General features: G+C 36.7%; 1 protein-coding gene and 1 long non-coding RNA gene across 3 annotated transcripts in view; both read right to left on the reverse strand.

Moving 5' to 3' along the window:
- Nucleotides 1-158: 158 nt before the first annotated feature.
- Nucleotides 159-3,625, reverse strand: LOC117233791. Its single transcript, XR_004493407.1, has 3 exons — nucleotides 3,441-3,625; nucleotides 1,982-3,353; nucleotides 159-378 (listed from the first exon to the last, which is right to left on the reverse strand). It is a non-coding gene; the product is annotated as an uncharacterized LOC117233791 (long non-coding RNA).
- A 4,843-nt stretch (nucleotides 3,626-8,468) lies between these two features.
- The window catches only part of LOC117233761 (prickle planar cell polarity protein 3-like), a 115,615-nt gene continuing 111,520 nt past the window's right edge, over nucleotides 8,469-12,563 (reverse strand). For both annotated transcript variants that reach the window (XM_033494326.1, XM_033494325.1), the window contains 4 exons: nucleotides 11,631-11,947; nucleotides 10,832-11,155; nucleotides 9,902-10,335; nucleotides 8,469-9,361 (listed from right to left, as the gene is read on the reverse strand). In XM_033494326.1, coding sequence (XP_033350217.1) covers nucleotides 9,111-9,361; nucleotides 9,902-10,335; nucleotides 10,832-11,155; nucleotides 11,631-11,947 — 1,326 coding nt within the window. In that variant the 3' untranslated portion in view covers nucleotides 8,469-9,110. The remainder of the gene's footprint in view (nucleotides 9,362-9,901; nucleotides 10,336-10,831; nucleotides 11,156-11,630; nucleotides 11,948-12,563) is intronic.

Genomic DNA, 12,563 nt, shown 5'->3' on the forward strand with positions numbered 1-12,563 from the left:
GATATCGCAGTATAGCATTATATTGGGAATATTTTGGTAGTATTATTGTGTTTACATTACATATTTGTAAATAATCTTAGATAGAAGAGAATAGAACATATTTGTACAGTTATGAATATTTTTCTCTGCTGTTATGCCTGATTAATATTTGGCTACTCAACGTTTTTATTAATTGATTATTATCTAAATGATAACATGGTCTATAATCTCGCGTACAAATTGGAATATCTAAAAAAATCTTCTAGTTCACATCTGTATGAATATAATCTCTATAATGACCTTGACCTATATGTCGCATGTTCAAATTTGGAAGTCGTACTTGTTGTCACCAAGGTTACCAACTCATCTCACAGACTGTCCAAATCCTTTTATCCGATTCTACAACGTGATGTTAACAAAAATGATATTAAAATATTTTTCAAAACTATCATCTATCTTTGATAACAAGATTGTATTATTAAAAATAATATAACCATTCGCCATTAGGATGCAGAAGGCACAAGATGCTTACGACGATTATGGAAAAGCGACGTGAGTTCGGCCGATGAAGTAAAAGAAGGCAACGATCAGCCGCGAAACTCTACTTGCTCAACGAGTTTGCGTTTCTGATCGCGAAAAATTTATGCAATTCAGCCTTCGAGGCAAATCAGTATTCTGATATCGTCGATCCATCGGGAGAGGTATCCTTCGAACGAAAACTAAATTTCATTCAACTTCGATTACTCGCGTAGTAAACGTGCCCGTCAAGCGCAAATTAGATCTGCTGTTTATACCAGAGCCTGTACATTTTAACTTGTAACAGCATGAGCAAAACCTCTCTATCGGAATGGAAAGCGAGCTGTTCAGGCACGCGGCGGTCTACAGCTTGATCGAGTGGTGTTCATTCGCGCCTTAGGCTGCGTACAGACTGGCAAACAGGTCTTGCGCTCTATGTCTGGTAAAAGTTTGTTACCAAATGGTATCGACGTTTTGAGAAGTTATAAATTCTTTCTAGGAAATTGGAATTTGAGAAAATTCTAAGAACCAAAATAAATAGTCTAAAATTCGAAATATTTGAAAGTGTAGGCACCATAATTCCAGTTTTAAAGGGAAAATAGGAATAAATAGTCTAAAGATCCAAAAGCTCAAAAAATCCAAAATCGAAGAAAGTCAAAGTACGTAATCCTAGAGTGAAATATTTCGAAGATATCAGGATTCAAGAATGCAGGAGTCAAATAATCTAGAGATACATACAACCCTTTTTGTTCAGTATCTAATTAAATTACCGACCAAATTATCTGTCCGCAAGTGTGTACGGTATCATGTCGCAGTATGTAGTTGATCTCTAATCGAAATGCTCTACGCGTGGATAATTTTTCGCTAGTTATCGCTCTGGAAATGCTTAATTACTGAGTCACCAGCGAGGCAACATTTTGCAATCTAAGATTATTGGAGTATTAGTTGCACATATTTCTACACAGTCTCTGATTTCAATTATAAAAAACTACTTTACTTCTGATAGACCGCAGCTCATAACAAATGCTTAGTGAATTATAAAATTCATTTCTTTTCAGATTTTCTAATATTTCGTCATCTCCAAACAAACATGAAAGTTGGAAGTAGATAATTTTTAATCTATTGAACGTTAAATTTAATCAGAAGCTTCTTCGGAATTTCAATTTCAAAATTTCCAAACACTTATCATTTCGGTATAGAATTAAGAATAATAGATAGAATGAGTACACGAATTAAGAAATTTTTAATCAATAGAAAAAAACTTCATCATCAAACACTTTCTCAGACTTTCAGTCCTTTAGTCAGACACTTGTTATCCAGAAAATTGTACAAAATCCAACACACGTGCGGCGTAAGATCTGTTTACATTGAACTGTTTATAGGTTAGAAATATGAACTTTACCAACTATATTTCGAGAAAGAAGTAACCGGTATCCGATTTTCCGGCATGTAGCCATGGGGAAACTAGAATCAGTAAAGAGCGAACCTGGAAGCCGACGTACAGCTCCATGGCTATCCTCGAAGCAAGTCAGAGAGCCGGTCAGAGGGAGAGGCCGCATTCCGATCCACGGAGAAAGCCTCTCGCGCATTTAACCACGAGATGACCGCCCAGAGGTCGCGTAAACGAGCTCCATGGACCCGTTAGTTCGATTCGTATTCGTGTATATCTAACCTAAAATTATTCCATTCCATTGGTTTTTTCATTTATTTTCTTCGATAGATCATTGGTTGCCTATCCAAATTGCTTCTATGCAAGTTGAAGTATTCACCTGAGGTACATTTAGGACGATTACTGTAATACTTTTGTGCTACATAGGACGATTATAATTTATAGTAATAGTATACAGATAACCATTCGTCACCAGGATGCAAAAGGTGTTATCATATAAGATTATGAAAAAGCAAGCTGATTCTGACTGATGAAATAAAAGAAGATGAACCGTGAAATTAGATATATGTATTCTTATAGGTTTATTATTAGTATTATAATGTAGTTTTGTTGTTGTTATATTGTAGTCCATTATTGTAATTTAGTTTATGTTGTTACGATGTAGGGCATTGTATTGTGTTATGCAGGAGAAGTGTGGAGTCAAGTGTGAATAGGCAGTGAAAAATATTTGACCGTTCAAGGCCACTAACCCCACTATTCGTCGTAGTAGTTCTCTTATTGAAAGCTATATAACGTGTCAATCTCTCTCTGTTTATGCCGTATTCTTTCATATGGGTGCATTCATAAAAATACGAACTTGCGTAACTATGCACAGTTCATTAATTAAGGATGAATATCCAATCAATCTTATTTCTTTTAATATCAAAAACCTCTAAAAATCAGATATCAAATAATAATCAATGTTTCAGTGCTTCAATGGTACAACAAGGGAAGACCAATCCCGAAACGACTGGTTCAGCCAGATCCCGTTGCTCCCACTTGCCGCAACGAAGACGCATTTGAATTCAAATCGGGGAAAGTAGGAGGTTGAAATGTTTGAGGACGTTCGGTACACCGTACACCTGCCACAAGGTGACTGCATTCCACAGCGAGGCGGAACGTAAGTAGCCGGGATCCGCGCTGGAATGTATGTCGGATTTGCTGGAATACTTCACGAGCCGCTAGCAATACGTTGGCCAATTATATGTATCGCACGCGGCACGGCCGCGTGCGCATATCGTTTGTTTTTGCCCAGGTCGGCCTACTTGCGTCGCGTATGATTAACTCGCGCGATTCAGTCTCTGGTACGCTCTTGCTATCCGTGAAATTGACCATTGCTGGTCAGGTGAAATTTTCGATGCATCCTCGCGCAACGAACACTACCGTCATTTCTCTTCTTCGCTCTTTTGGTCTGTCTTGGTTTCTGTTCCTGGCACAGAAATAAGTTAGCTTCTTTCTTTTAAGGTTATAATTGTAACATTTTGTTATTAGATATTGATATTATATTTTTCATTACCTTATTATGTACAGTTGGGCTTCTTTTTATTTGTGATCTTGCAGGATTCTACTGTCATTTTAGTGACTTTCCACACTCTTTATGTTCTTTTAACCACCCTTTTTAGTTCTCTCTACTGTTGGCGCATTATAAGCCACACTGCATTCTTCAATATTTTCTCTTTCTTTCATACTGTTAAATCTATGGTCTCATTAACTACTAAATCTATATAGCATAAACTAATTTCATATTATTCTAGCTTAAAAATTAATCTATATAAAATATTTTTATGTTTTTCAGTTCAATAATCACTTATTAATATAAAATGTTTTAATGTTCCATAGTCTAGCAATTTCTTGCTAATGGTTTCACCATCTGTGAATTCAATTAATAAATCAAGGTCATCAAGGATCAACGCTATAAAATTCCTCCAATTTTATAAGCCTAGTAAACTAATCTTATAGATGCATTTTTTTGTTATTAATTCCAGCTCAGACTGTCACCACCTCACCGCAAAAAGTCCGATACGCGTGACGCTATATAACTTCGCATATCCAACGATCACTCATCGGGATCTCGTAAGAATTTTCTTACAAAAGCCCGTGTATTCAATAATAGGCACAACACGAGTACCGGAGGCGCGATTGAATAATGAATTCTTTGCATTCGCGTTCCTCGTAGCCGGATAAGAGGGTTCCTTTGTTTCGTGACACCAATGTTTGCTCGTTGATTCTCTCTATTTGGAACGTTATTTGGACGTATCTACAAAGTGTCCAGCATCCAGAATGGCCGAAGATACGGTGGATAGAAGCGGCTAGAGAAGAATGCGTTCTCTTTCCACGCCGATCGGCGTGATTCGCGCATGAATCAGATTCCATGTAACGGGAAAACGAGATTTCATTCAGTCCCGTGATTTAAATGAGACGAAACGCACAAGGAGAGGTCAAGATTCGTTCTGGATAGCAGAAACTTTGCCGAGTTTTACCTGAAATAATGTATCCAATCCTCAATATAATCTTCATCTTTTTTACACTTAACATTGTTACACTGTGCAATATTATATTGGATTATCAGATAAGTCTTGAAGCTTTTCTAGTATGAATTATACTTTATTTGAACACTTTGTAATAATATAATTAAATCAAATATGCACCACTTTATTCAATAATATTCTGCCACCTATTGAATAATTCCATTATGCCATTCATACAGAATTTTTCTTCTTTCTGAGCAAAAATGTGACCTCTGAAAGGTTTAAGACTTATCTGGCAATCCAATATTTAATACTGCCACGTTTAACGCTGTTGAGGTTTCCGGGTGAGAGCCGGGTGAAAAGATTCCCGTCGTCTCACCAACATTCTATATACATACATAGTTAACTTCAAGGGGTCAGGAAACGCATCGAACAGTGTTTAAGCAGTATTAAGTATAATACTACACAGTGTAACAATGTAACAGTAACAAAGTGTGACAATTTAAACCGTGCTAAGAATATTAAAGCTTCCATCTTTTTTTTTTTGCAAAATAGAGAAGTTATTCATCTGTTAAAAGTAAATTGGTTTCAGCTTATTTCAATGAGTTCAACATATTCGAAGTTAAGAATCTTTTACTATCAAACATAGTCAAATTTTTAACATTACATAAGTTGACGTGATAACATGTTACGGGGGGGCTGTAAGGAATGCCTCCGCGGTCCACCACGAAGAAAGGGCAGAAGGACTCCATGATTCTGTCTGCAGAATACGTTTCCATGACAGTGTCGTCATTAAAACATCGACGAAGGCGCTAAGTATATATGGAATGGCAAGCAGTTGCGTGTGCGTAGCTCAATATTATGGCCAGTGGGTCTGCCATTCCTTCCATGGCCATTCTTTCCTACATTCCACGGCGCACGAACACCTTGCACACCTCGCATGTACTCGAGGTGCCTTTTTTGGTGGGTTTAAGTTAGGAGATAAGCAAAATGGAAATCTTGTATGTACAGGTGGTCGTTTAGGTTTACCTAGGTGAAGGGTATAAATAAAACATTAGTAGAGAGTTTTAGATTTAGTGGAATTTATCAAAAGATAGTAAAGAATCTTAATTAATAATAAATATATGTTTGAAAAACAACAATAATATCATAATTTCTATCTATGAATAGAAAAAAATTATTATGTTCGTATGTACCTATTACATTCTTATCTTTTTATTATTAAACAATGTTATTTTTATTTTAAACAGTTAATAGGCCGTCAGAAACGTGTAAACAATAATTAATAGCTTCTATTTTCATAAAGTCTATTCATATAGACAAAATTATTGTATGCCTATTATTTTAAAACATAGACATCTTTTTATTATTACTGCTAAAGAATGTTATCTGTAATGAAACAAATCAACTTGAAAACTCAAAATCATTGAAAGTTCGAACAAATTTTATATACTACTGAAAATAGGACTGATGTAAAGATTTAAGGTTAGCTTTCATACCAAACTCGACGACTGGGGTCATAGGTGAATGTGCTGAAAGAAACACTCGTGTATCGCAAATAGATCCACGGAAACAATACAATGGCAAAGTTCCATAACATGGCATTATGGCCCGTGTTACGCGTCCGAGGAGGATTCCGTAAAAAGAAGCATCTACACGAGAATGCGTTCTCCTTCAAACACATACAGTTGCTACGAGTCACTTATGTGTTATAGTTGCGCAATCTCGGCCTAGTTTATACACTATATAACTCTATAATCTTAAAAATAGAGTTTGTGTTTGTGGAAATATGTAGTTTAATGAGAATGTAGATTAATTCTAATTTGTCCCACTATACGAATTCAATCAATTGCAATTTCTTAATCATTTTTATGTGAAATAACTAAACATTATTTTTTACTATTTTGTTTTATATTGTTTAAAAATTATAAAGGATATTTAAAATTCGATTAATATTTTTGATAGTTTGTTAGGAGTTTTATTGTTTATAAATTTAATTGAAATATTTGTCATTTGTTTTGAAATGTTTTTTATTGTAAATAATTAATTATACATGTATATTTTTTACCAATATTAGCAACCAGCGGAGTGTACAATGAATGCAAGAAAAATGCTTCTCGAGAAACGTCCGTACGTCAATTTGCGTAATTGTCCAGTAAAACTGTTCCAAACACGCGACTTACAACGAGGATTTCACTTCAAGCGTTTTAAAGCATGGATAGTAGAATCACATAAAACGAAAGAAAAAATACTTTTTAAAATTATTATGGACCTGCGTTTCAGTCTTCGCCAAAAAAACAAACTGTTAAAAATAAAAAAGTAATAATCCAAAAACACATAGATACCCTTAATAAACACCTTAGCCTATCTGAATATTAAAACTCTCTTATCACTCTTTAAATTAAATTGAAGATTTTTCCATTATTTGCTAATACCCAAATATCAAATAACATAAAATTACACCTGTTTCAACACTAGAGCAAATTAAGTCAGCGTTACAAAACCCAACTAAAACAATTTATCATACAATTCTCTATAGATCTCCAGCAGGTCACGAAATCTCCCAAGCAGTTTCATAATTCCGTGTACTTGTTGTTCCTCGGGATTACCATGACATAATCGTATAGTTTCATTTGGGCACGCACCTGTTTGAAACCTTCGATTACGTCGATATGCGGGACATGGATAATAGACGTACGCCATATGCTAATGTTTCGCAACATGAGGATCCTTGATCGGAAACGTGTACGTTAGTAGATAATAAATTGGCGTGGCTCGTTCTTCCGACGATTCCTCATAAACCAGAGATCTCTCTCGCGTGAAATAAGAGAAAGCTAAAGAAAGAAAGATAGAGAGAGAAACGTTTTATGAGTGTAACAAGTAGACGAGATAGTGGCATAACAACAGACGTTTGGTGCAGCCGAGAGAAACCACTTTCGCTCTTTTCACTGCTCAACCGTGCGTTTTCATTTTTCCCCTTCTAGTCGGATGACAAGCACAGCGCAGTTTTGTCTACTCAAACTTCATGCTCAATGAAACAATAACGAGTAACTATTTGCTATACAAATATATATAACATATATATATATACAACAATATACCACAAGTTAATAGTTGTGCAAGCATTTTGTCCATACTGACAATCATCCTAATTAGGGAAATATTTGGGGTTAGGTTCTGTTTTGGTTTTAAAATGACATTTGTTTTTAGAGACAGAATTATAAAGAAATATTCATCGATATTGTTACTTGTTGTTCCATGTTCCAAACAGTACCTAAGAAATATGTATCAAAGTATCAATTTGTAGAAAAATTTTCTTCACATTGATGCGACATAATTAGAAGAACACGTTTTTTATTTTGGTTTCAAAGCCATTTCTGTTCTTAGAAGTGGGAACGTGAGAAACATGGAGAAATACTGGACAACAACAATTAATTTTTTCAACAGACATCAATATAATATCAACACAAAATTTGTCATTGTTGTTTCAATAATGATACAGCTTTAGATTTTGCCGTTGATAAAATAGTTCATCATACTGATTTCTATCGGCTGCTTCGATTGTAGGTTATCCCGCATTTTGCTCCGGTGCAACGATCTTCGAACGAGACATTTACGATTTTTCCGAATATTGCTTCGCTTATGGTCGATCTTACCTTTAGGTTGGAGGAGTAGAAAGCGAGTTTTCATGCGTTAAAGATGGTTGAATTAATTCGGCTAATTATCGTTTAAGTGGTAGAGAAAGATGTATTTGGTTGTAACATATATTCTCCCTGTTTTCTCCCTGTTTAGCAGTGCATATTTTTAAAGACGAGTATTTGCCATGATCTAATGCTTAAACATATACATTTTGAACTGAACTTATAAATTTTAATTAGAAAGTTGAGAACATTATTTTTAATGTTATTTATTATTTATAACCTTACTATTTATGCTCTATTCTTATTCATTTATTATTTATTTGTGATTCAATGTTAATAGAAAGATCAAAATGACAGAAAATGACAAATAGATTTAGCATAAAGAAATGTAAAAAATGAAGGAAATATCGGGTAAAATCAAATCGTACAACAATATAATTGCTTAATTAGTCTTCGTCTCAATTTATTTTCCAAATACTTTTCAGATTGTCTACATCTCGGCCCGAACGCTCTTCATTTGTACTTACAGCGTAACGCCATGCAGTCGCATCACGGTTAAATACTATTTACTTTGTAGAGTTGACCAACCTTTTTCTTTCGAACTATTATCTAAAAAAAGTTGGTCAAGACAAGACGATCGAATCTCGAACAAGAACACAGCGCCCGTGTGAACTGTCGTTTACGCAGCGGGAATGGCAATGGTAATAAAATATAACGTTATCATCATCGTTATTATTATCAAATACACCGGGGTATTAAAAATAGAAGGAGAAGCGCGATCGTCGCGATTGTTCGGTCTTCACGAGCGATCATTTCGGAAGTACGTTCATTATGTACACGAGTATATTAAATCGTTTATCTGAGTCTCGAGTGCTGGAAACATAGCGAATCTTACGTCGGTTTTAGGAACTCTTGTATTTTATCGCGTTAGTCCATATTATTTTTCGCGTTGTTCATCGGTTCGAGACTCGCACGAATTTCTTCTTCACATCAACTGGCAGTGAAGTAAAAGTGTTTCCCTCAATGGACAATACATTGATATCGACGTAAAGATCATTGAAACTCTTCAGGGGATCATCAGGACACAATACACTTGTCTGCATCCCTATGCGCTTGATTCGACATTGAAGACGTCGGTGTACGTTTCCTCGCACATGCCACTGCGTCGTTGGGCACGTAAGAAATCCTGACACCGCCGTATGCTCTTCTCGGTGGCAAGGCGTAGGCAGCAGCTTCATCGGAACTGCTTGAGGAGCTGCAGGTAGAACAGCAAGACTCCACGTCGTCGTCGTCGCCCTCTATCCTTGATTTTGAGCTCCCAGCGACACCTGAAATATGTTTTGGAGTTATAGTAAATATATTAGTCAGGAAAAGGGTAACAGTTGTTGCGAATACAGAGACTATAATGGGCATTTTTAATACAATAGATATAGCACATATTCTTTACAAGGGAAAAATAGTTGGTATAATAATTGGTGCTATAAAGGCAATATACACAGTGGAAGTATTCAGTACATTCTATGCAGCAAACATATCAAATATGTTAAATATAAAAAATATAACAGAGAACGTAAACACAATAGAGAATTTATACTTCCTATCCTCTATAAATAGCAAATATAGCAGAAATAGTGAGTATGTTCACTACAGTACAACAGACATCAACCTCAAAATATAAAGAGATCTAGTAAAAAGCATATATATACATTTTTTTTTAAATTTCAGTGCTCACTAGACTCAAATCCAACCCCAAAAGACTCAACACCACACCCATATTTTTATAGCTTTGAAGATCCCTTTTTTCAGGAAGATGGGCGATTCTCCGAAAGAACCGTGTTATCTTATGCAAAGCGGGAAAGTTTACGCACCCCAGGCGGACGTGCTAGCGACTTCCTCCGGCTGCAGGCTTCTCGATCGAGACACATTCGTTCTCGGCAGCGACGCTGGGGGAGGAGAGGGTGATGAGGATGAATTCCTATCGTTGTTGGGCGATAGGGTGACGCGCGACGATCCTGCAGCATGGTCGTTCACGTCCAAGTCGCCTTGGAACCGCACGCGCCGCGACGTCGGCGTCGGAGGGTCCGTTTGGTTGACGACGAGGGTCGTCGGCGACGTCGCCGTTTCCAACACGATCCCGGGAATCGCGGTTGCGACGACTCCGGTCGATGTGGACGTTGACGCCGACGCCGACGCTCCGGACGGAGGCCGGGGAGGTGGAGGCAGCTCTGGCATGCTCGACGCGTGGGAAGGAGCACAATTTTGAATGCATCTCAACGGCTCGCGGTCTCTTGCCTGCATTAACCTACGAACAGAAGATTTATGATAGCTAATTGGACTGATATGGTTGCTTAGATTGTCTCATTAGTCATGTTGCAATGCAATTACAGCTGGAGATTGCATGATTAGATAATTACTTTCGTGGAGAAATTTGTATTTTAAAATAATATGCATATGATGGGTCATTTTATGCAGGGTGCGTAATTTGAGAGACAGGTGGATTCGTTAGGAAAAGAATGGATGCAATGATAGATGATGGAAGATAAGGCAAAGCACCGCCTACCGATTGGCAACCCATCATGCATATCTAAATGTCTGTTTTCTTTTCAACTTTTTAGAAACATTTAGATAAATTATAAACCAATTGAATACAATAAATTGGAATTTCATTATTTAGTTGTACAATTGCTTGAAATATGGTAAATAATATGCAGATAGAAATATTTGTGTTTCAAAGTTAATAGTAATGTCAGAATTGCATGTTGATTCATAGAGAAATTAGGTTGTGAAAATTAATTTACCTTCCCAATTCGTTGCGGTTTTCCTCTGGATGTGAACTACGTTCCTGGAGGAGTCTCTCAAGATTCCTCTCGAGCAACACTCGGTCAAGGCCACTCGGCTTGGAACCGCTTGAAGGGAATCCTTCAGTAGGGAATTCAGGACTCAAAGTGCTTTGCGTAGGTGTTGTCGCTAGGGAAGCAGACGTTTGATGATGCTTCCTATTCATTCGAGGTGAGTTACGAGGTGAACAGAGGGTGTGTCTGGATCCAGGCGGTGGTGGAGGCGGCGGAGGTGGTGGTGGGCTAGAGGAACCTTCGCTTGGTGGCGGTGGTCTCCGACCAGTTCTGTAAATCAGGTCAATTTCAAAGTGAATTTAAGTAATTAAATTTTATCTTGTTAGAATGTTGTTTCTAAAGAGATAATATACGAACGAAATGAAAAATTGCCAACGTAGAAAATATTACTATTAATAATTATATTATTATTAATAATATTATTATTAATAATGTTCTTCAATTATTATTTAAAATGACAATTTTAATAGAAAGAAAAACTCTTGAATCTTCAAGTTTTGTTTGACTGTTTTATCTTACCGGAATACCGTAAATAATATAAACTTAATAACATATATACTAAAGTTGAGTTCTACGTTATTAAAACATAAATCATATATAAATACATATTCAGAATTATTGACCTTTAACCAACAAATAAGTATAGCGACTAAATTAAACTCAATGTAAGCTTTTATAATTACACTTCCTTCTTAAAAATTCTTCATTCCTTTCTTAACTACATGAGAGTCAGAACAATGTCTACCTAAGAAAGGAAGGTGGTGGTGGCGGTCCAGCAGAAGAATCGCTCGGTGTTGTCGGGGGTTCTCCCTTGCTACAGGCTATGCTGCAATAAATAGCACCTCTTCGCGGAAGAAACGGCCGTCCGAGAAGGGACGTACGGCAAGTTGCGCAACAGAAGCAAGCTTCAGTCGCGTGCCAGTGTTGACCCTCATGTGACATTTGCCCTTGATCCACGCCGATCGGTTCACCACAGCTGTCACAGTACTCGGCGAACGAAGCATCGAAACATCGGAGACAGTAAGGTCTACCTTCCCTCATCACGTACCTCTGACCACCAAGCTAAAATCAAAATTTTATAAAGATCATTGTGTAAGGAAAGTTTGATTTGTGACTTTATTTGAACACTTCATATGATAGAATTTATATAATTTTTAGAATAGTTAGTAGGGGAAAAATAGATGAATAATGGCGATCTTCTTTACAATCACCTTGATTAATAATCAACGGAATTCAGTTCAGTCTATAATGTCTATGTATATCTGTATTTCTATGTATGTCTATTCAATCATATCTTACGTTCATCCAATATAACCTAAAATTCCAATAAAACAAAAAATCAAATCTATTACTGTCATAAGGACTCATCAATAGTAGAATAAATCGATTTTCTGAATCAGGAGCATTCAATGTCATCCATCATCCCATTCATCGATCGGATCGCCTGCAAAGGTCACTTTTATCATCACGCAGATTCTGTTCATCCCATTAATCCACTCCATGGGCCAATGCATTGTTACAAACGTGCACTTTGTCTCGGATTATCGGAAGATCCCCAGAGAGCGGAAACGCCGACATACGGCTCCCGATCGTAATCCAGATTCCATCGTTTATTATCGAGCTGGTTCGGCCGATAAGAAGCTTTGTCCAGCATATAGCCGACTGTTCGTGACATTTA

The sequence above is a fragment of the Bombus vosnesenskii genome, unplaced genomic scaffold (assembly GCF_011952255.1).
Source record: "Bombus vosnesenskii isolate JDL3184/JDL3185 unplaced genomic scaffold, Bvos_JDL3184-5_v1.1 scf7180000013299, whole genome shotgun sequence".
NCBI lineage: Eukaryota > Metazoa > Arthropoda > Insecta > Hymenoptera > Apidae > Bombus > Bombus vosnesenskii.